The sequence below is a fragment of the Procambarus clarkii genome, chromosome 62 (genome assembly GCF_040958095.1).
Source record: "Procambarus clarkii isolate CNS0578487 chromosome 62, FALCON_Pclarkii_2.0, whole genome shotgun sequence".
Lineage (NCBI taxonomy): Eukaryota > Metazoa > Arthropoda > Malacostraca > Decapoda > Cambaridae > Procambarus > Procambarus clarkii.
The window spans coordinates 15779458-15805055 of NC_091211.1; the positions used below are offsets into that span (position 1 = coordinate 15779458).

The 25598-nt window shown below is 38.2% G+C and overlaps 1 protein-coding gene across 12 annotated transcripts; it reads right to left on the reverse strand.

Annotated features, from left to right (window-relative positions):
• Positions 1-1020: 1020 nt before the first annotated feature.
• Positions 1021-16414, reverse strand: LOC123766411 (probable ATP-dependent RNA helicase DDX17). 12 transcript variants are annotated; one of them, XM_069308185.1, is made up of 12 exons: positions 16207-16414; positions 11405-11599; positions 10601-10787; positions 10270-10509; positions 9242-9394; positions 8980-9152; positions 5699-5809; positions 5312-5373; positions 5109-5168; positions 2687-2920; positions 2464-2586; positions 1021-1459 (listed from the first exon to the last, which is right to left on the reverse strand). In XM_069308185.1, the coding sequence occupies exons 1-12, from the start codon at positions 16227-16229 to the stop codon at positions 1452-1454; spliced, it is 1569 nt and encodes a 522-aa protein (XP_069164286.1). In that variant the 5' UTR covers positions 16230-16414; the 3' UTR covers positions 1021-1451. The 12 variants fall into 12 exon arrangements, with proteins under 12 accessions (XP_069164286.1, XP_069164285.1, XP_069164288.1 ...); XM_069308184.1 differs by lacking the exon at positions 5699-5809 and adding an exon at positions 6045-6155; XM_069308187.1 differs by having other exon boundaries at positions 11405-11596; positions 16207-16391.
• Between the last annotated feature and the right edge of the window lie 9184 nt (positions 16415-25598).

Below are 25598 nucleotides of genomic sequence, written 5' to 3' on the forward strand. Positions count from 1 at the left end.
TCAGTAATTACTATAAGGAGTTATTGCACTACTACATCTTATTTGGAAACAAATCAACAAATGCATTTCAGCTTCAGGTAAGATGTTAACTAAACTTAATTAACAGTAATGAAAATGATTGAACGTTCCTTGGCTTATATTTAGACAAAAGATTCAACTTCACTATGTCCCCGTTCTGAAACTCTTCCTAGACAGATTTAACAACCCATAAACATCACACCAAAAATAAATGTCTACTCTATATCTCCAATCAAATGCAATTGTGTAACTGCAAATGAAGGGACCTAGTTTATGGAATTCACTCCCTAATGAATTTAAAAGCCGTCCAACTTTAACCTTATTCAAAATTAAAACGAAAAAGTACCTAATTTTATCTTCATGGTTTCCTACCTAGTGCTACCCAATCACCCCCCCCCCCAAAATATATGTACCCAAGCCATACAACTTTACATTTTATTCACGGCTGGCATCTTACATGTTATATTGTACACAAATTTTGCAATATTCCTCAAATTATGCTACCAATACCACTCAAATTTTATTTTAATGCACCCACTGTTTTTTATAATGTATGTTAACATTTTATAAATTGACGATAACCAATAAGGGTTAAGGGGTCTTTTCTTTATTTTGCAATCCTTTAATATAGAATTTCAGCTATTTGGGCAGGGCGTAAAATGCATGGACATATAATCTTTGGTTGCTTCCTAAGTCCAGTAGGAATAAAGGGAAATCTTATAATTTGTCTTGCATAGCATTCACAATCAGTTCCGTTCGGATTTGTCCACCTTTGCTTGTTCAAGCGTTCACTGAAAATCCCAGTCTCCTCCCTCTTGCAAGTTCCTAGTGTTTGATTTTGTTTCGTCTATGCAAAATCTAGAACAGTATATCTTATTTCTGTTAGTGATTGAGTTTGCTCACTCGGATTTCAAGATTCCTAGTTTACCAATTAGTCATATGGTTAGCACGATCTGGAGTGCTTAAAAAAACAAAAGGAACTACAAAATCAATGCAGTAAAGCACTTTTTTTTTACAACTGTATATTTAATTATTCAGAGGGTTACAAAAATTCTTGGTCCATACACAATTTTCTTTAAATTAATGAAAAATAATATCCTCTATACAATAACGAAACTAGGAAATTCTTCCTAAAATCACAATGGAATATTTGGTTAAAAACAATTTGATAATCAAGAACATGCTGACATGACTAACTCCACCAGCTTTTGGACAGTGATGTTTACTAACAATGACGTCGTTGGCTTAAGCAGACAGCAGTCCCGTAGACTAGGAGGAAAGGCGTAGGTGTCCGCAAACTGTAATGATGGGGGGCGAAACTTTCCCTACCCTTGACAACTGGGCCTGTCAAGCACTTAGTGGTAACAATCGCAACCTCTAATCTCCTAGAAAGGGGATGGCGCAGCAGTAAGCAGTCACCTCCGGCACGGACTTCAGTAAGCTGTAATAAGATACCAACAGCGTCAATGGTAAACATAAACTAACTACAATGGACTCTCGCTCGAATGGACAGATTCGCACCAGACCCTGTCCAGCACGAAATTATTTCCATTGTGCCTGAAATTTTCTATTTTATACCAAGAAATAGTGTAAATTATATACTTCCATACATGTATCAAAATCACTAAACTGTTACAATTTTTTTTTTCCTTTATATCGAACTCCAGTCCAACAAATGTTTACTTGCTATGCGAGAAGCCATCCATTTATTTACCGTTGCATCTGATCACAATCTTACAGCAGCATGCAATCCTTCCTTTGCGTGCAGATTGATTCCGTTCGAACAGGAGTCCACTGTACTGATAACTACTGAATAGAACACCTCACTTGCCAAACATGCCATGCCATCTTAAAAATTCACTTTGAAAGACTTATCAGCATGTTGGAATGGGGAAAATTCCAATTCTGTGTATACAATATACTAGGATCAATAAAATATTTTAGATACAAATGATGAGAAACCTTGCCAAGTGAGGCCCCATCATCAGTTCAGTTACAAGAAGAATCAGAGGAGCGGGTGAACTTGTTTCGGTGATGATGAGTCGCCGAGGCAAGAGTTGAGGCGGCCACTTGGCAAGGCCCCAGTTGGAGAGCAGGAGGCAGGAGCTTGACTAGCACAGCTTCGGGGTCACTGACGCGGCCAGTTCAGTGCACTAGGCATGGTCCCCATTATGCCCAAGCCACCAGCAGTACCAGCTACAGTGGCAGCCTGGTTGAACATGCCCACGGCCATGCTAGCTCCCACGTTCCGGACGGATGGACGTTGGGGGCCATTAAACTGGTTCTGGTTAGCTGCTTGGCTCATTGAAGGCTTCACAGAACCAGAACCCATTAGTGGAGGAGGACCATTCAGACGCGTTCGGCCTGCACCCACCCCATTGGGCACAGCACTGCTATTGCCTCCACCTCTAAACTGGTTAAATCTTCCAAGCCCTTCAGACGTACCATAGCCATTTCCATTGCTGTAGCCGTTCCTTCCTCCACCACCACCACCACCAACTCGACCGCGATCACGATCGCGTCCAAAACCTCTCCTGTCATCATCACGGCCCCTCCAACGATTACGTCCTGAAGAAAAAAATTATTTTAATAAATCATCTTTTTCTAAGAATCTAGTCCAAATTTGAATGGATAACTTACAACTGAAGTAGATGTGAAGTTCATTTACCTTTGCCACCACCACGTCCCATATCCATGATTTCATAAAGACGTGGATTTACTACTTGATTTGCCTCTTTCAGCACTTCTATTAAATCCCTAGCCTGTTTGCCATTGTCCGCTGTTAAGAACGTGTATGCAGTACCAGTCTTGTCTGATCTTCCAGTTCGACCAATGCGATGGACATAATCTTCAGAGCATGACGGGTAGTCATAGTTGATCACGAACTTGACATCATCCACATCTACATAGTAAAAATAATGTTAGAAAAATGAATATAAGTCAATAAAACTGCAAGGTTCCAAGCTTTAAAGGAAAGCAAATAAGCAATCAATAGGAATTTAGTCTATGTTGAAATAGCTGATGAGGAAACTTTGCAGTTCTCTAGGCCATTATATGTGAAAAATAATTCAATGCTAAAGATGCATGCACTTTAAGTAAATATGAAATGGCCATTACCATGTTTAATTCTAACAAACATAAACCGCATTTCCTTATTTTCATCATGAAACAAGCCTCTTCCACAACACCTGTGGCTTTCACACTAGAGCCCTCAATGGGTGCACACTCATGACAACTTTTACTTTTAAATTAAACAATTGGATCAATAGAACTTTACTAGAAACCTAAATATTACTGCGAGCATGCACCCCACATGCCCCCAGCAACCACTGCTTCCCGCAGAGATACCTACGTTCCACATGTGGCAGAGCGGGAGAGGCAGCGGCAAGTGGGGGCTGGGATGGACTCTAATGGAACATCCATTCCCTGGGCTGAGGGCCCTGTGTTTGAGGTCAGGGCTGGACAAGGGCCCATGAACCACAGGTCAGGGGCTTGTGGCTTGTCACGATGCTACAGTAGTGAATTTATTGACAATTCCAGGATGGACATGCCAGGTGAGACCAGTGCAGACTGCTGCAGACCAGAGTGGGTAGGAGGGGACCAACACAGGCTGCAGGTACCCATTAACTTAGGTCTGTTGACCTCTGCCACCATCTGATAGCCAAAGCAAAATGACCATCTGTCTGGTGGCACCTGTGGACACCTGGCACCAATGCGCATGTTTTCTCAAGGATGCACGACGAGTCTCAGAGGCACCGGAGCCTAATGCAACGAAACATCCTCCGTGCATTATCTCTCTATGAGTGCCTCTGCAAAAGAAAAGACCAGACTGAATTAACAGTGGCTCCATGCAAGGGAACTGCTTCCTTAACCTCTGGAGGTACCAACAAATATTTTAAGGGAGGCTTTTGTGTTAATTATATCAATATAATCAGTGATGTCACATACCCCAACAATAAGCTAGCACATGACAGCATCAGTTCAAAGGAAACTTAAAATAAACCCACTCTTCTATATATCTATATATAAACAGTTTGGTATCTTCTAACAAGCAAGATCTGAGCTGTATCAAATTCACTGTGCTCAAAATGGATAATACATCAACTTTAATTAAATTCCGCTTGATGTAAAATCTGAAATTTCAAGCAAGCCGTCTTCCCATAATCCTAAGGGTTGTGTAATTTGTATAGCCAGTCCAGATCTTCCTTAAGAGCAAATACCTAAATATGGTCTTTTAAAAGTTTAAAGAATTTACTAGATCTCTGCATGTGGGCAATCTTAGAAAGGTATCCCTGGGCTGGAATATCAATACAAACAGTGCAGTAATAACGAAACATGGATAAGGTGCTTGTCCAACTAGGATTTCTGTATTTAACCTTCCATTGCATTTAAGTTGTGATGGTTGAAATACACTAAATTAGCAATTGTGTGGACTATTTTAATGCATATAACTACTAGATTGGCTACAATTTAATTATAAAATTAATCTTTAAAACTTGACAAATCAATAGTGTGTTTGAGCTGTTCATAATTTCAGCTATCAAGGGGTACCATTTGCACCAGGACATAGAAATGCCTTGAGCAGCAGCTACACTGTTTGCACTATCACCCAAACATCCCCTCATTTACAGATACCTTTCTTATACCAGCATACATTGTAAAGTTCCAAGCCAACATGCTCAGGCATTCTCCAAGTGACTGCTACGTTTTTTAATGAAAGGAGACGGGAAAATGGGGGGAGGGGGATTCCAACCAGGGATACCTACTGAAGGAGCATCACAACAAGTCTGGACAATGATGCATGCTTACACCTGCATCATGACCAGACCATCACTCCAGAGCCTTAAGAAGCTATAGACAACCACAGGCGTGGAGCCTGTCTCTACATCATACAGGTGGAAACCGTAGCCACTGTCAGCATGTGTGATCACCTGCAGTTATCGCTTCAAGCCAAACGCTTTTTCCCACTATATGAAACCACCTAATGTACAGTCTGGACTTAATCTTGGTACCCACCCTTTACTAATTTACCTTTAAAAGACCCTCCCAGTTAACCCCACTAAAGCGACTAACTGGAAATTCATACTTACCTAGCCCTCGAGCAGCAACATCTGTGGCTACCAAAATTGGTGCCCTTCCAGACCGAAATTCTGAAAATTTCAGACATAACATAAGATAGATTAGATTATTCATATAACATTATGATTATTCATATCATAACAGTTAAATATAACATGCTACATGCCATGCCATAAGCATGGCATATAGCACATGTGAATTATAAATAGCTCACCATTTAAAACCCAGTCTCTTTCCTGTTGTGATTTATCTCCATGAATACACATTGCTGGCCACCTGGGGAGAAGGAGGAGGAGTAGGAGGAAGAAAAATTGCAATTAATAACTTCACTTTTAGTTAATTACTGTATAATTCAACTTTCATTAATACCAATGTTAGTCCTTACATTACAAGCTACAATTTACAGACCCAAGGGACACAACACGCTACAAGTGACTGGCAATAAACTTGTGCATTTGCTGTGGGGAGGGGGACAAATTTACACGGCTACATCTAACTACTGTATATACAAGCCAAATTAACCTCTCCAGGTCAGATGGGCACTCGTAAACCCGAGGCATCTAGTATGGTGCATACCAAGAACATGCCTCTCTTATCTTACCCAGTACTCCTCAACCCACGAGTAACATCCTCCACCTTCCTCTTGGTTTCGATAAAGATTATAGTCTTGTATGCCCTCTCCTGCGCCATCTCATTGAGCAACTGGCGCAGCCTACAGAAAACAGGGAAAGGGGGGTGTAAAGGAAATGCAACAAGCAGGCATCGCAGACTTTGCTAGGTTTTGGAGACATTAGGCCTGTTAAATGATACCTCAAAACAGAGGTGACATTAGCCACAGCAGCCAAAAATGCAAAGTCTGCTCTGTGTCCCAAAGGCCTGAGGTAGCTTCAGGTAGAAGAATGTCACCCAGATCCTTAGGATCTATCATAAAAGTGCATTTTCTTTACCCTTCACGTCTCATTCGCCTGGTCAAATCGTCGACTTTCCTTTTTGTTTCAGCAAACACGAGGATCTTGCTTTTCTTTTCTGCCATGATTTCTTCAAGAAGCTGCCGGAGTCTATGGGGCAAGGCAAATCATAAAAAACAGCATCGGGCTACACGTGCTCAAAAAGTATTTAGCCTTAAGTGATAAAAACTTACTGATAAAATAACAGGCAAGCAGACCACACTTGAACACATTTATACATATTCATTACCCTTTCAGGCAGTGGGAAGTACCCTTCTAATAAATGGCAAGTTAGATTTTTTTTTCCCCATTCACCCACCAGTGTGAAACATGTAGGACTATTCCAGACCCTCAACAATAGTGCTTCACACTAGTTCTTGGTCCAAGTCTTTCATACTGAAGTTCATACATGTACATTTCTGTAAATGTATTGTACACCCACATCCTTCCTGCTATTACTTTCCTTATCTTCCTAACCTTCAAGTTCGCACCAAGTCGTCTGTCTAGCAATTATTTCTACCACTCATTCATACTAAATCTTTAAAAATCACAGTTTGCTTAATCTTTCGTGCACACTTCTGGGAACATCTATCCATAACTTTCATTTTACAAGGATTTTTATGGTAATTTCCTTCAAACGTTTTACTTTAACACCTAATCATTTATATATGCCCAGTGTGTAAACAATCACTTCCAGCATTTCACACAATTTGCCTTTTCCACCTTTAACTTTGTTCACCTACATCATATGCCTTATTTTGGGGGCTTACAGTAATGACTGTCAACCACTAGAAATGAACACCCATATCATTTATTTTACTCCAAGTGTGATCTTTACAAACTTTAATTCATTCAGCTTTACATTTGTGTAGTGGAAAAATAAATGGCCAAAATTTTCTATCTGGCTATCATTACCCAAATGAACATTACAAAACATTAAAATATTGGAAAATGTAGCACCATTACCCAAAAATATTTTAAATATTCAGAGTATTTTTGGTATTTTTTCCATTAAATATATTTGTTTTCTTAAACCCTACAAGGAAAAATTAAGGTGCAACTATTACAATTTCAGAAATATCAATGAAATATATCCAAGCAAGTGCATAGTACAATAAAAAGGAACACCTTTTGCATGGAAACTTTAAATCACACACCAGAGATCAAACAATATGATGAGGTTACATGTTTTTCTAGAGGTTTACTACGAAATCAATCACCATAATGTAATCATGACGTTATTCACGTTTCTATATATATAGAATAAGGTGACAAGTATGCATGTCCTGTGTGAACACTACTGCCTTTTTGTATCATTTCATCACAAGTACAAAATACTCAGACAAGGCATTAAAAAGAATGAATGTCCAAATACTTTACGTTACCTCCACTCTTTAGCCACACTATCTGTATACTATACCTGCATAAGCACTTTACCAAACACCTGAAACTTTGAAATTAGCACCAAGCGAATTGCATGCAGCCTCTACCGATCTTCCTACTAAAATTAGATAAAAGGTATTTGGCAATAGAAAGCTAATTTTGCAAATTTTGAAAGCAAATTTATAGAAAAGTGAACAAATCCACAAGGGCCGATGATTCGAACCTGCATCCGAGAGCATCCCAGACGCTGCCTTAATCGACTGAGCTACGACATGGTCAAAAGGAGTTGTAACCAAAGTTCTACTGAACTTACAGGATCCTGCAGCCTCTCTGAGGCACAAACCAGGGTTTTACAAAACTCCCCCCATGCACTTGAGCTATGTCAATAGGCCGTTCTCTTCCCCCTTACTTCATTACACACAGAAATCACAACTGCGTGATACATCAAATGATTTGCATCATTTGATGCATGAAAAGTGGTCTAGTTATAAATACAAGTGCCTACCCGCCAAACACACACCGAAACTACGACGTTGGTACAACGTTCGAACAAGTTGTAACACCTAACCAGTTATAACAACCAATATAGCACGTTGTAACAACGTTCTAATGCGTCAAACACGTTAAGCTAAGATGTAACAACTTTCTTACAAGTTACAACAAGCGGAAAATAGAGACAGTTTCGGTTTGTGTTTCCAGGGTAGTTAACAGAAGAACAAGACTAGCAAGTGGCAAGATATTACCAGGACAACAGAAGACCTAGACCAGTGGATGGCCAATAGTTTGAAGCTTAATGAGCAGTGCATACACGCAGTCCAGAAAAACATTCTTAATTGGAAGAGTTAATCTGAACATTATTCATACTACAATGCAACATTAAATTTGATTACCAAAGTTATATTTAAAGAAAAAGTACATTGTCAAGCCAAAAAATAATACCAAGAAAAAGAATAGTGCACTCTAGAAAGTCCAAAGTGCATTTAGCTAGGGAGGGGATCCATAGCTTTCCACTAGATTTTCAAAGGGGTCCGTGACAAATGGTCAACTACCACTGGTCTCAAACAGGCTAAACATTTCTCCAATGTAATTTAAATAAGTAATCTGATTTGAAAAATTATCTTTGAACAACTTAAGAATTATATTAAATGCATACAAGGTGTATACATTAAGACTAAAATCCCTTTTCAAATCCAAACCTTACTTTTAGTGCCAAAAGCTAACAAACCAATTTGCATAGTTTCATGTGCAGTTTTTTGTACGATACAATCTTCCTAATATTGTAGTCTGCCAAAACCACAAAAAAATACCAAAAGCATGCAACAATTTATAACCATGAATCCTATTAAATAAAACCAGCAGGATCATAAACAGGTAGTGTTGATGGCCTTTTTGAGTCATGTTATCAAAACAGGTGATGTGGATAATAGACTAGGCAGTTTAGTGTATACACGTGTGTGCACATTTTAAACAATGCATTAAATATACTCAAGAAAAATTACCTAAATCTAAATAATTAGAAAAATAATTAAATATTTAAAATTATAATTCTCACTTGGTATCCTTTTCCATTTCTTGGCAAACATCGACAATCTGAAGAATATTATGGTTAGCGGAGAGAGAGAGTGACCCAACATTCAGCTGGATGTAGTCCTTCAAGAAGTCCTCTGCTAGTTTCCTGACCTCCTTAGGCCAAGTTGCAGACCACATAAGAGTTTGTCTATCAGGCTGAAAGTGCACAACATGCATTCAGTAGAATCAAAATCAAGAAATTGTCTAGTCATTGAAGTCATTTAGAAAATTTTAAAATTACTTACCCGAATCTGTTCTACGATTTTTCTGATCTGCGGCTCAAAACCCATGTCCAGCATGCGGTCAGCCTCGTCTAGTACCAAGTATGTTGTACGCCGAAGATTTGTCTTGCCTGCTTCAAGGAAATCAATAAGACGGCCAGGGGTTGCAATACAAATCTATAAAGAAATGTTTAAGATTAATGTAGTGCAAAATTAAAAAAAAAACTAATGTACTACATATTTAAACCCTAAATTTACATTTACTAATCATTTGGCCCAGTTGCACAGTATAAGCCAGGCAAATAAGCAAGCCTCTACAGACTATGGAGGGGAAGGGGGGGGGCCTGTTTCATTCATACATAGTTGAAAATGACTATACAATTTAAAAGTAATTATCAAGTATACACTGCAAGGTGCATAACATTTCCAGCATCTCAAAGGAAGCATCTTTGAAACAACTTCATTGCTATTCTTGCCTTTAAGCAGTCTAGATTGATTCAGACACAGGCAGCCTATACCAATTCAACAATCTTAGGCTACTAGCATTTAATTAAAAATTAAATTTAACATTTAATAAGTAGCAATTAAAACCTTTAGGTTACCTATTCACCCATATAACCATATTTACATGGTTCGTACAGAAAACCTCAATTACTAAACATACCTGCTTCACCCTGGGGATCAATATAACTTTAACCTCCCATTGACAAATTTTCAAAACCTTCGTATGTTAAATTATATTAACTACTTGCACAATAATCTTAAAAGAAAGCTAAGTAGCTGTACTACACCCATATACAAGGTTCAGTTTTAACAATCAATCCAGTAACCATTTTCTATTGTTAAAATCACCATGCACATTTAATGAAATGTCAAACTTGGAAATATGTTTTTAAACTGAACAGAACCTAGCACAATTGACAGCAGCTAATAATTACAAATTTCTGTACAACCTATACAGAACAAATTTAAAAACTGTTGTCAAAAGGGTATCTAGCAAAATTTGGCACCCACCCACGACATATTACAGTACTGCATTGCAAAATTCTTACCTCGGCCCCTCTTTCAAGATCACGAATCTGTGGTCCCTTGGGTGCTCCTCCAAACACACACGTTGATCGAGTCTTTGAGGATGCCCCGTAGTCCTGGGCAACCGTTAGGATCTGCTGGGCAAGTTCTCTGGTGGGGGCTAGAACTAGTGCAATTGGACCATCGCCTCGCTCTAAATATGGTTGGTGATTTATATGCACAATTGCTGGCAGGATGTATCCTAACGTTTTACCAGAACCAGTCTGAAATTATTAGGATATGGTTAGACAAATTAAGTTTAATAAAATAAAAATTTTTTTGCAAGGATACTAGTAAAGAAATAGAAATACTCACCTTGGCAATACCAACAAAGTCCCTTCCCTGAAGTGAAATAGGCCATCCTTGACCTTGAATTGGTGTTGGTTGTTCATAGCCCTGTCTTTTGATCTCGGCCATAACGCAGTCCATGAAATTATAATCACTAAAGTACTGGATGGGATTTGGGATGTTTTTTCCACGGAGTGTAATTTCTTTCTCATTCCTACATGGAAGAAAGAACAATAATCAGATCTCTGGTACACAGAAATTGGGGTAGTCCATTGGAGTCAAACAGACAAGCACACAAAAATGCAATTTTTTTTTCACAGGAAAGTAATCTAAAAGCTAAATCCAATCTTCTATAGGCAAAGGTGTTTTTTTTATCCAAATTATAAGTTTTAACCTACACATGGACTTATATTAAGGCCAGGTGCTCTAGTAAAGCCTCTACTACTGAAATTTGGCATGTATGATACAGTACACTTCCACTGTACTGTTCCATAGAAGACCAAGTTCCATCTGCCACTCAAAACCTTTGCATTTTTTTTTTAATTTTGGAGTATGAAAGTCCAGGGACCACAGTATTGACACCATGAAGAAATGAACTACCCTTTAACCCTCTAATTAACTATTAGTACAAAAAACAAAACTTTAGAGCTGCATCTTGATAAACACTTAGGATGAGAGCAAAATTACGTACAGCCATGTTACTACTACTGCAGACGCCCATATTAATGGGTCAATTAAAAATCTGCAATATTTTATAAGACTAACAGCAGCAAGATCAAAGTTTTATTAATATCTTAACCGACAAAGATTTCACATGTCAAAACAACTTGCCTGTATTTTTCAACTTCATAAGCGGGACGATTGAGTACTGTAGGTGTTGGCTGATAGAAGTTCTTCTCGAAGGGAGTCAATTTGGACAGGTCCCACCTCGGCTTCCTAAGACGTTCACCTGGCTGCCTCCCTTTCAATGATGGTCGTGCACTACCAGCTGGACTCCACCCTCCGTGTGAACCCCAGTCCTCCCTACTGCGGCGGCGATCACGCGAGCGAGAACGAGAACGTGAGCGAGACCTAGAAGGGGACCTTGGGATTAACTATTTATAAATGGACCTGAAAATGAAAGCATTAATCATGTTGAGCCACTGTCATCTGCTCCATGAAGCGGGCGTCCAGACTTCCTTGCATGGAAAGGTAGTCAAAAGGTGTAGACCAGTTCTCTCCACTCCAGTCAAACTTGGAACCAACAGTAAGAAACTAAAGATGTAAAGACACCAGCCAGCATTATGCTCTCCAACCAATAAGAAACCTGACCAATGTAATCCTGGGGCCGTTTAAAGGAGTAAGGCCTAAAACATTGTGAAAATGTTCCTGCACAGATACAATTTTCAAACCTCATCTGTGTGGGACATACACAAATGAGACTGATGGCAAGATCACTTCAGAAAAAGTAACATTGGTAAATGTTATCACACGAATGAAGGAAGGGTAAAATACCAAGAGTAGATCAATATAAAAATACAATTAGGATCAGTAGTAAGTTGAGCAAGCCTTCAATACAAAATTAATAGCATCTTGTCCTACTATTAATAGTATAGCAACTTCAGTTTAATAAACAACGAAATCCCTGGACAAAGTCCCAAAATATCAACAAATATTTGTAAATGAAGTGCAATGATCACCAGCTACTGTTAGGGGTAGTGGACACTTCCTCCTGCAGATCTGAGTCTTACCTTTGACCCCCCCGCCCATCCAGTACTTGCTTTTCAACTAAATCACAAGTTACTGGCATGTTTAACCACCTACAAATGACACCTGACCAACCAAGTTGTGATTCATACATCAGACCAAGCAGCAGCATCTAACAGCCTGGGGTCAGAGACTGGGCCATTATTACAGTGATTCCCAGAACCATAACATGATACACAGGAATGATAGTGACAAAACGAAGGATTAGCCTTCAGCCTTCCCTACCTGCCCATGGCCTAAATCCATATAATTTGCTCAAGGCAAGCAAATATAGGTGCTTTCCACTTCTCCAGTGCTGTACTGTATTGTGGGGTAAGTGAAAACTTTATTGGTAAGGCTGTTGCTTATACAGTAGTGGCACATAGGCCCACTTCCATTAAAATTGGCCAATATTTTACTTTCTGCAATAACTATTACAGCATCAAAAATTTCCACTCATTGTAGTACTGTATTCAATTTCCAGAACTTTATACCCAAAAATTAATACCATAAGTTACATTATATAAAATAATGTTTCACACATTAAAGTTTTGTAAGTCTATGCAAGCATTGACTAAAAACCTTGTTGGAATTTATGCAATTTTAATATACTTTGAGCCATTTGAAACATTTACATCTTATTTAATCAAAATCTTTTAAATGCAAATTATAAAAAATTTGTCTTGCCAATTTATTCACAGTATTAAACAAAACTATTTAATCAGTTAATTCAAGATAAATTAGTTATGCATATCACATGCAAATTTAAATGAATACATTCAAAAAACTTCTAAAACCCAAGACTTAAAATTATGTAGCCAAGAGGCTACATTGGGACTAGCCTTTCCTAACAAAGTGAGTGATAGTTGGCAGGGCCAATAATAGGCAAGCCATTCAATATTCAACTCTGATAACATTATAGAAGAGCCTGACACTGTACAATGTTCAGATATCAGTGAACAAGATGCTGCTCAATGTTCAGTGCTCAGCCGGCAGCCACGGCACTGCCATTGTTTGGTTTATTAAGTGTCTTTAAAAGAGAAACTGTTCCTTTACAAAATAAATATTTTGAAAAATATTAATTTACAGGATTCAATGAACAGGATTCTGGTAACAGCATCAATGTGGCAAGAATTAGCAATTTGAAGTATGATGGGAGGAGAAATCTTGCCGATGAGATAGCGTCGTTAGCAGACTGGCGTGTTGGTGGCCGCTATGCTGTTTGGAGTCACGAAACTCCCTTAGTGGTGCATTATGGTGCACAAAAATGTACACGTTTTGTATATAGTGTAATTTTTGTATAGCGTAACTTTTGTATATAGTGTAATAACAGTTCTTTCTATGAATATAATTGAATCGCTAATATGCTCACCGTTAGTGAAAAAAAAAATAATTAGGCAATATCTGCGAGAACTACCTCATGGCTCAGCTGGGGTAGAATAACCCGGATGTGTACTAATCTTATCAGACTTCCTCACCCTCTTGTGGCCAAAATATGTACATGATATCTTTCTCCCCGTGATCATGGAATACTATAAGGAAAAAATTCTCGCAAACAGCAGCGTTGTCAGAGCCGCTCAAGGACTTGGCTAATAGTTTAGCTTAGTTCATTTATTATGCACCCCATACCCATCTTGTGGGCAGTAGTGGAAAGGGTTACAGACACATAATGGACTCAGGGACTGAACCCCACAATTCATTTAGCTAAGCAAGTTACAATCTTGAGCTAGTTACAAAATTCAGTACAAGTCGTCACATCATCAATGAGTTAAGAGATCAACCACAAGTACAGTTTCTAAATTAAGCAACTGACATATGTGGAGAGCTAGTGTCACAATTTAGCAACACTTGGCTAATAATGGTGGAAACTGCACTTCCACCATGAAGTTTAACAGTTTTTGGCCTAGTTTTTTCAGCCATTCCTAATAAGAGCAAAATGCATGTTCTGATGACATTTACATTTAGAGGCTGCAATGGCACAACCTTTTTGAATCTACCGGAGCACTACTCTGTACCCATCTAGTAGAGTACACAAGTATACAAAAATTAAGGAATATACAAAAGGCCTATTGGCCCACATGAATCTTATATCTAACTGAAATAACTTAGGCTATTTGCAAATGGGCTACCACATTTAAGAAAAAAATAAAATTACTTTTCTGCAACCCCCAAGTCACTTGTAAATATTTGGTAGGAAAAAAAATCCCCGAATGGTTTTGCCAACACTTGTGTAGTAGTTGATTGTAATTATGTTTTTGTTAGAAGAGCATTCGAGTTATTAAATAGGTCAGCATATCAGCATAGTGTGAATAAGTACAGAGAATATTAAGCAACTATTGAAAAATGGTTTAAAGTCAGATCTATGTTGATCACAAATATTTAAAAGAATATTTCAAATTAGGCCATTTATGAAATGGCAAGGAGGGTCTACATTAAATTTCATCGGCCATTCTCGACCAAAGTATCAAGATCATTGAATCTCTACTGAAATTTGATGAAAATTGCTCTACTTGACATTTGTTAAGCACCTTGGCACACACTTCATCCGGCCCCGGGGCCTCGTTAATCATTAATTTTCCTACTTTATATCCTCCCTGGTAACTACTTAAATAATCAACTTGTCTTCTCCAGAAAAGACTTATCAGTTAACCACAGAGGCACCAACACTAGTGGGCTCAACGAGGACAGGAAGCCGGTGGCTTGTCGAAGGTCAATCGATTTGACTGATCTTTTCCAGCTGTACTTTTAAGTGTTAGTAGATTTGGCAGAGTTGAAGGCATAATGTAAAGTTCTTTAGTAAATAAGAATGAAATACCGATTTCTTTGTATTATCTTATCTGACCTGTTTTTAATCAGTCCCCCCGCCCCCCTTTTCCAGTCACTATTTAATAGAACTAAATACACTCCCTGTACTCTACTTCATATATTTTATATTGTTTCCCTTACTACAGAATCCTATCTAGTTTAACAAATTGTTCTAACTTAGTTAACAAAGTTAACTTCCTCGTTCTTAGTCTTTTTTTAACAGACCTCCATTTACTTGTAATAAGTTTTTAGGCCCATGGTTATGCACTTTAGATATTTAGAATTTACAAGACAAGACGATTCGTAGTTTTTGGAAAAGTTTCTGCCTATTTACCAATGTTTTTTTTCCTTACCAAAGCTACAACCTTAGTTCAAAAAGGTTAAATTTTATTTTAATTTATGATCAAGGTCGTCCAGAATATAGACGTAAAGTCTGAATAAAAATTATGTAAAGCCACGTCAGCACCAGGCCGCCACCACCATACAAAGTGTACGGACTCGCCTCCATTACAATGAAGGAATTTAGTTAGTATTTATGTATAGTTACATTACGGGTGCTGGATTTATACGAAACAAAATATAATTGATAACTCCCCAGGGACAATTTGTTGCCAGCATTCCTCCAGTACTGGGCCTTGGCAAATGTGGCCTTCAGTCGACACCCATCGCACAAAATGGCCACTAAACTGCCTGCCGTTCACCTGCATCAAGTTGAACGCAAAAATTCACAGTTTTCAATAAATATCAGTTGCATACCCAGAGAAGCATTTAGGTCTGGATCCATTTACAATATTTCCTATCCTGCTACAGTTAAAGTAAAGAATGAATATGTATAAGGCAAGATGGCGACAGGTCAGCTGTGCACGACACAGAGGGAAGAAAAAGAGCAAAGACTTTCATCCTTCATCATCACCGCTCCAGAAAGAACAGCAGCATCAAACCCCCAACCATTTGCCGGGCAGAAGCACCGAACATAAAGTGAGGGCCAACACAGTCCACAACCCCTACACACGCCACACACCGGCCACAGATGATAAATCGATGCTGCACACACCTCTCGCCATATTGGAAAACCTTCGCAATGCTTAACACTATTTACTCACCTGCGATTTCTGTATGACGACATGACGGCGTTTCTCTGTTCTTATCAAGACTAAACTTTTAAATATTACTATAATAGGAGCAGATGTTGGCTCCTGTGGGCTTGAAGATGGAAAAACTATGAGCGAGGCGGCGCGCGGCAGAGCGATGTTACAGGCGCCCGCTGAAGACCCACGTAGAAAGACAGGCTTGCCAACACCACCCCCTCACCACTCACTCCAGCCCGCTCAAAACTAGCGCAAATGCACTACACTCTACAGGAAACTTAGCTTAAACAATCTCTTAGAATAAGGACGTGAGCACCACACTTGTAAATTGCTTCTCTAAGAGATTGTTATGGCCCAGCTCTAGAAACTATTGATTTATATGTTTTTGGGTGAGGTGATATGACAAATGTTTTTGGGTGAGGTGACAGAACACACACATATATATATATATATATATATATATATATATATATATATATATATATATATATATATATATATATATATTACATCCCTGTTATCAAACCAGTATTTACCCAGTTCTTTCCTAAATGATGACGTTGGTGCCTTGTTGCAAGCACTAAACTACAATTTTTCTTGTTGTCCTTACTTAGACCTGGTTGAATATGACATTACCCAACTATATAACATTCCAGCTATCCACAATTGTAGACCTAACCAGAGGGGTGGTGGTACAGCAATTTAAGGTACCATAAGGAGCAACCATGTACTAAAGTTATCAAATCTAGGGACACCCATGAAGAGTATATATTATCCAAGTTCAAAATGAAGGGCCTGAACACAAACTTAACTTTGGGAGCATTTTACAGAATTCCAAACATTGATGTAGTTGAATTCAGCTCCAATTCAACTCCTGGGGATTTGTTGAATTCCACAAATCCCTAGGGCCGGATGAAGTGTTTGCCAGGGTGCTTAAAGAATGCAAAGAGGAGCTTTCCGAGCCACTGTCTACCATATTTAATAAATCAATAGAGTCAGGCAGAGTGCCAGAATCATGGAAGGTAGCTAATGTGGTACCAATTTTTAAGAAAGGAGATAGATCACTTGCGTCAAATTATCGACCAATTAGCCTAACGTCTATTGTGGGAAAGTTACTTGAATCGATAATTGCAAATGCAATTCATCTTCATCTTGAAAAACATAAATCGCATAATAAACATAAACAGAAAAACATAAACAAAAATCAATGGTTTTACAAATGGCCGATCATGGTTAACAAATTTGCTATCTTTTTATTCCAGCATAGTTGAGGCAGTTGATAGTGGTAAGGATTGTGATGTTGTGTACCTTGACTTTAGTAAAGCTTTTGATACAGTGCTACATGAAAGACTGATTAAAAAAATAGAGGCTCATGGTATTGAGGGTGCTATATTAAGTTGGATTAGGGCATGGCTATTCCAAAGGAAACAGAGAGTTAGTATAAATGGGGTTAAGTCAGAGTGGGATAATGTTGTTAGTGGAGTGCCTCAAGGCTCTGTCCTGGGACCTCTGTTGTTTATAATATATATAAATGATTTAGATTCAGGTTTGAGTAGCAACATTTGCAAATTTGCAGATGATACAAAAATCGGTAGGGAAATTAACATGGAAGAAGACTCACTATCACTTCAAGTTGGTCTAAATAGGGTTTTGAAATGGTCAAAGGATTGGCAGATGCAATTTAATGCTGATAAATGTAAAGTTTTGAGGCTAGGTAATGATGATAGAGTTACAAGATACGAGCTAGATGGTGTTGAAATTGCGAAGTCGGATTGCGAAAGGGATCTGGGAGTTATGATTAGTAAGAATTTATAACAAAAGGATCAACAAATAGGACACTGGGATTTATTAATCGAAGCGTTAGTAACAAGACACCTGGTGTGGTTCTTCAGCTATATCATGCTCTGGTTAGGCCCCATTTACATTATGCAGTTCAGTTTTGGTCGCCGTACTATGGAATGGATATAAATTCACTTGAACGTGTCCAGCGTAGGATGATAAGTTAATTCCCCAAATTAGAAAATTTTCATATGAAGAAAGATTAACAAACCTTAAGTTGCATTCACTGGAAAGGCGAAGAGTTAGGGGTGACATGATAGAGGTTTACAAGTGGATGAATGGACATAACAAAGGAGATATTAATAGGGTATTAAAAGTATCAACACAAGACAGAACACGAAACAATGGGTATAAATTGGATAAGTTTAGATTTAGGAAAGACTTGGGTAAATACTGGTTCGGCAACGGGGTTTTTGATTTGTGGAACCACTTACCGCGTAACGCGGTGGAGGTGGGGTCCCTCGATTGTTTCACGCGCGGGTTGGACATGTATATAAGTGGGATTGGGTGGGTTATAGATAGGAGCTGCCTCGAATGGGCCAATAGGCCTTCTGCAGTTACCTTTGTTCTTATGTTCTTATGTTCAATCTTAGAAACTTAATACTGAATAACAAGCTTAACAAAAATCAACTAAAATTAACTGGAGATTTCAATATTGACCTATACCAATATTGAACGTTGGTGTTCTGCGGTCGGTACACAGATCTTGGAATACCTTGAATAGTTGGACAAGAGGATTGAAGCTCTAGAAAAATTAGCTATGTGAAACAGATGGGTGTTGTGGGGAATGAAACGGAGGGGGGAAGAATGTAAGGAAGTGGATGGAAGACTCTCAAGAAAATTAACTATACACTAATGATGGCAGTGTTCAACCCTGTGTGGGGAAAAATGTTGACGGAGAAGCTCAGGAAAAATGGTTTACAAAAATAGAACTTGAAGACATAGTTTTCATTAAGTTAAGACATACATTAGTTAAGACATACATTATGGGTAAATACTGGTTCAGTAACAGGGTTGTTGATTTGTGGAACCAATTGCCGCGTAACATTGTGGAGGTGGGGTCCCTCGATTGTTTCAAGCGCGGGTTGGACAAGTATATGAGTGGGATTGGGTGGTTATAAATAGGAGCTGCCTCGTATGGGCCAATAGGCCTTCTGCAGTTACCTTTGTTCTTATGTTCTTATGTTCTTAGTTAAGAGTAGAGTTACCTTTGATTGTAGTACGGGTGTACAAGTGTTGAGCAAGAAGAAATGTTAAAATGTTGGAAGTTTGTGACTAAGGCAGATATTGCTTCTCAATAACTTAAAATCTTGGGAGGCTGTGGACAAGGCGATTGTGCTTCTCAATGAATTAACAAAACCCCAGCAAAGCCTGAGAACATAGAGGGAAAAATTACTGCGTCTACGTTGTAGTCCTCCCATGTTGGTGTTGTTTGTTTCTTTGTAATGAAATACATTCTTGAAGGACATCACGTTTTGTAACAGTAGAACATAATGATCTTATTATGCTTCCACATGTATTACACCTTTTGAAGTGATAGGATTAATTCATTAGCTCCCACGCCTCTCATTAATCTAATCGCCGAAGCTTCATTTATCGCTGAAATTCTATCCCCAATGCTCTGTATCTTCAATCATATCATTATTATCTCAGTAATTGTATTTCTTGGGCCATGAGAATAATCTTGGGATTATTCTCATGGCTTCATTTTCTACCTTCTCCAACTTGTTTAGTCTGCCTTTACCAAAACAAGAAGTGACAGAGGCAGCATAATCAATAAGAGATCTCACAGTATGCCATGTGATTACCATTATAATGTGAAATGTAGAACATGTAGAACATGATTAATAATTGTGTACTGTATGGGTTTGTGAGCTCCTTGAGGGACCTTATATAGACGAAGGTAGAAATAGCCTAAGCTACTCATAGAGAGAATGCTAAGACATTAGAAAAAATGGGTATAAAGTAAGATTCATGTAAATCCCTTCACATGTGAGAATACTGTTGAATGAGGCAGTTGATGAGATAAGACGAGAGCCTCGGAAATAACTCTTGTCTTGTCAGATAACTTTGAAACAAATAAAGACAAGAATCAAGATGATCCAAGAGGATGAAGAAAAAGTTAAGAGAATGGTAATGGTGGACAGCAGTAACACACTTAATTAAGTATTATGTAGTAATAATAAATACAAACTCGTCCTTCCCGTATGGTAGAGGAAAGTCTACTTGGAAAGATTCAATTTATATGAAATTAAGAGTAGGATACAAATATATCTGCCAATACAGTGTTGATGTCTGTGAAAAAAGATAAGGAGTGTAAATTATGTAGTACGCCGCACGCCCACACCTTAGATCATTATGAATTAGAGTGTCAACTTATTGATAACTTTAGAAATAAGGAAATAAGTAGTATACCACATCCAATTGTTTTGATGTGTGATAATGGTATGACAGAATACTTAGTAGCTGTAAGCATTTTACCCCAGGAATGTGTAACCCTTATATGCTGTGCCTACTATATTAACCTGCAATATTAAATGTGATTCTTGAACTGCGGTTTATGGATTTGTACTGACTGGATTTGTACGCCCTTTGAGGGACTTGAAGTAGTAGGGGGTAGAAATAGCCAAAGTTACTCTATTCCTTTGAGATGTATTTTATATTAAATTTATACTCAATAAACGTACTTGAACTTGAATGTGAAGCTACTCTATCTTTTTGAGTTGTACTTCCTTTTCTCAATAAACTTACTTGAACTTGAATCAAGTTCAAGTATGACAAGTATCAACTTCCTTGAATCCACGTATGACTAACAATTCTGAGATTGGGATTTTAGATAAACCTATGGCTATTTATTTATCTACACTTTGCAATCTTTCATATAGAATAAGGTAGCAGCACATTGCTGTGTATAACAAAACTTGTTAATAATAATAATAATTAAAACGGAAATAATAATAAAGTAAACGGAAATCGTGTCCCTATAGGTGCAACAAGGTTGCTAGATTAAGCGTAAAGAAGCTTAATTGGTAACTGTGTAAAGCCCGGGTGTTAAGCAGGCGCACCAACCATCGTCCCCCGTCCTGTTGCCACACTTCCCATTTCATACTAGACATTTTTATGACTGTAACAAAATACATAACCCTTTTGTTCATATAAATGTATGCATTATCACCGTTGATACTATGCATTTAATTTTTTGTTACGAAATTGAAAGCAGTAAGAGAATAATGATATAATATAATTACACATTCCTTGGCAGAAATGTCTGAAACAAGTGAGCTACAGCGTGCGCCGTTCTCATCCTTTGTTCAACAGTTATTTTTGGTGATATCTTATGTAGCATTTCACAATACAGATTCATTTTTATAAAATTTCCCATTAGAGTGTTTGAATAAACGTACTGCATTTGAAATTCTTTAACAAATTTGTTAATTTTACTGCGCCTTTACCTTGATGACAAGGAAAATAGTTTAACGGAAATGCCTCCGAAAGGGTTATTGTGACTTCCTTGTGCAAATTTTTCCTAACAGTTCGTTACTAGAGAAGGAAGGCAATTGTTTATGTATTTTTGTGGTACTGACGGTCTCAAAATGCAATTAACTTTTACCGTCAGTAGCAAAACCCATAATATACAGTGGATACGAAATATTTATCAACCACTTGCATATCTGAACGTGTACAGAAGGTCGCCGCACCCTATTGCAGCAACACTGGCTGGAGTCACTAAGCTACGAGACTCACAGAGTATATTTAGAGATGTACAGCACTACATAGACAAGAAACACATCTCTTACATTCATGGAATTGGAGAAAATGTTTTGTGAAAATGAATTTTTTTTGTTTTAAAACTCCAATAGATTATAATTTGCACACACTAGTGTTGTGACGCAGTTGTGACGTGCATCTCTTGGTGAGGCAGGTGAAGCACCTTGGGCGTGCCTGCGTGTATGGTCATCACACCGACACCTTTTCCCATGCACGGCCAACCTTTTTTGTATATCTAAACCTTTTTTTTTATCTAAACTTAGATATACACAGCAATGTGCTGCGTAGACGTGTGGCTATTCCATAATAAAAGGATTACAGAGCGTAGATCAAAAGTTTGCTATGTGTTCATATAACATCCCGATCTCACAGAATGGTTAGTCATACATGGCATCAGGAGTCAGCATGAAATGCAAGTCTAATCAATTAGCCAGCTCTAGCTGGATAGATAATTTTATGTTATTCAAAGTCAGCCCTACAGGCCCTTAAAACCTCAACATGCAAAATAGATACTAGGAATGTTGTAACATCAGTTATAAACCACATTATTAATGCAAAGAGCAAGAGTTTCAGTCTCATTTGTATGGATGCCATCTCACAAAGGTGTTGTCATGATAACGACACAGACAAGGCAGCTAAAACTGCATGTGATAAGCCTAAGTTGAGGTGGATATGGACATTCCAATCTCTGCTGTAAAAGCCGCAATATTTCAGGAAATTAGGAAAGACAGAAGAAGTCACTGACACACAAAGGCCAGAAAGCACGAGTGTAATAGGCTATGACATGTTTAGAACTTTGAATTATATGTACGGGCAGCAGACAGTATGACATTGTAATTGCCAGAATTAGGATGGGATATCGATATCTATGACAGGTGACTGCAGATTCCAATTGTAAACTATGTGAACAATAGCTAGGACATGCTCTCCAACTTTATATCTGTGACATCCCTGTTATAAGTGACTTCACACAAAATGGTATGAGGTTCTTTGAGCTCTGTAATCACTTCATACACTCAGGAATCTTGGAAGATTTTTTGTGCAGTACCCAGATTTTGCCAGTGGGGACTAATATATCGATCAGCCTTACATTTTATGTTCTCTCCTCATTTTTTAGCCAGAGTTGATTTGTTTTTGTATTGATTCCATGTATGACTAACCATCCTGTGAGATGGGAATATTAGATGAACTTATAACTAGTTTTTTTATCTACACTCTAATCTTTCATATAGAATAGGGTAGCAGCACATTACTCTGTATACCTAAGCCTGTTAATACAAAAAAATGGATAGTGGATTTCTGGGTCAAGCGAAATTCGGTCAGACTTAGAATGGGAAATAAATTTATTACTTAAATTTAAATTAGCGGTGTGTACAATAACAAATGGGAGTTAAATGTACCAATAATAGCTTATATGTGAATAACTTATTGGCAATTAATTGTTAATAACACTATAATAAATTTACCAGTCGTACTTGCCCTGTTATCAATGATTGTAGACTTAGTTTCATTATCTGCCGATGTAGAGCTGACCAGATGTAAACTGTCAACAAAATTATTCGCACACCCTCCGTTACTATGTGATGGAGTGCGAAAAGATACGTGAATTCAGAGACAATTCTATAACAAATGGTCAAGAGGCGTGTAAATATTTAATTCAAAATGATCTGCTAACAGAAGTGTTGGCCATTGTAACCTATACACCGCTGCTCACTGGATGGCGTGCAGGATAAACATATTTTAATTGTTTATTTATACAAGAGTTCTTACATTCTTGTACAACCACTAGAACGCATAGCGTTTCGGGTAAGCACCTAATCCTAATTTTCACACACACACACACGCACACGCACACACACACACACACACACACACACACACACACACACACACACACACACACACACACACACACACACACACACACACACACACACACACACACATACACACACACACACACACATACACACGAGATGACAAACGAGAGGGCCTCATAATGGTCATGAGAGATATTATTGTACAAGCAGATAAGGATAAATCACGACTGTTGATACTGCGGGACTTCAACTTTAAAGCAATAGACTGGGAGGCCTATGAAGCAAGAACGGAGGACTTTTGGACATGCAGATTTGTGAACCTCATTCTGGAGACATTCTTGTATCAACACATAAAGCAGGCCACAAGAATGAGGGAAGGAGATGTACCGTCAGTACTGGATCTAGTATTCACCAGGAAAGAAGAAGAGATATTGGACATCCAGTACCTTCCTCCCTTGGGAAAGAGTGATCACGTCCTGTTAGACATTGATTATGCTTTAAGATATCATCTAGAAGAAAATGGGGACATTGAAACAGTTGATAAACTCGATTTAAGGAGAGGTCACTATGGGGAACCTCGAAATTTTTGAGTGTAATTGGACAAACTTGTTCCTAGGTAGGGAAGTAAATGAAATGTATGCCAAATTTTTAAAAATATACGAGGAAGGCACACAAACATTCATACCAAAACAGAGATGCAGGGCCAGAAAACAGGATTGGTTCAACAGAAATTGTGAGAGGGCCAGAGACCAAAAGACAAAAATGGAATCAGTATAGGAAGAGGCCAAACCCCCAAACATACCAGTGATACAAAGATGCGAGAAATAACTATACGGCAGAAATAAATTTTGAAAAAGGGATAGCGGATAAATGTAAAACAGAACCGGGCCTATTCTACAAATTCATAAACAACAAATTGCAGGTAAAGGATAATATCCAGAGGTTGAAAATGGGAAACAGATTCACGGAAAATGAAAAGGAAATGTGTAAACATTAAATGAAAAGTTCCAAAGTGTGTTTGTACAAAATGAAATCTTCAAAGAACCAGACATAATAAGAATTCCAGAGAACAACATAGAGCGGATAGAGGTGTCTAGAGATGAAGTGGAAAATATGCTAAAGGAGCTCAGTAAGAACAAAGCAGCTGGCCCAGATGGAGTTTCACCATGGGTTTTGAGAGAATGTGCATCTGTGCTCAGCATTCCACTTCACCTGATCTTTCAGGCATCCCTGTGTACAGGAATCGTAGCAGACGTGTGGAAACAGGTTAACATAGTTCCAATCTACAAAAGTGGCAGCAGGGAAGACCCCCTCAATTATGGACCTGTATCATTGACAAGTGTAATAGTGAAAGTATTGGAAAAACTAATCAAAACTAAATGGGTAGAACACCTGGAGAGAAATGATATATTATCAGACAGACAGTATGGTTTCCGATCTGGAAGATCCTGTGTATCGAATTTACTCAGTTTCTATGATCGAGCCACAGAGATATTACAGGAAAGAGATGGTTGGGTTGACTGCATCTATCTGGACCTAAAAAAGGCTTTCGACAGAGTTCCACATAAGAGGTTGTTCTGGAAACTGGAAAATATTGGAAGGGTGACAGGTAAGCTTTTAACATGGATGAAAAATTTTCTTACATAGAAAAATGAGGGCAGTAATCAGAGGGAATATATCGGACTGGAGAAATGTCACAAGTGGAGTACCACAGGGTTCAGTTCTTGCACCAGTGATGTTTATTGTCTACATAAATGATCTACCAGTTGGTATACAGAATTATATCAACATGTTTGCTGATGATGCTAAGATAATAGGAAGGAAACGAAACTTAGATGATTGTCATGCCCTTCAAGATGACCTGGACAAAATAAGTATATGGAGCACCACTTGGCAAATGGAATTTAATGTTAATAAATGCCATGTTATGGAATGTGGAATATGAGAACATAGACCCCACACAACCTATATATTATATGA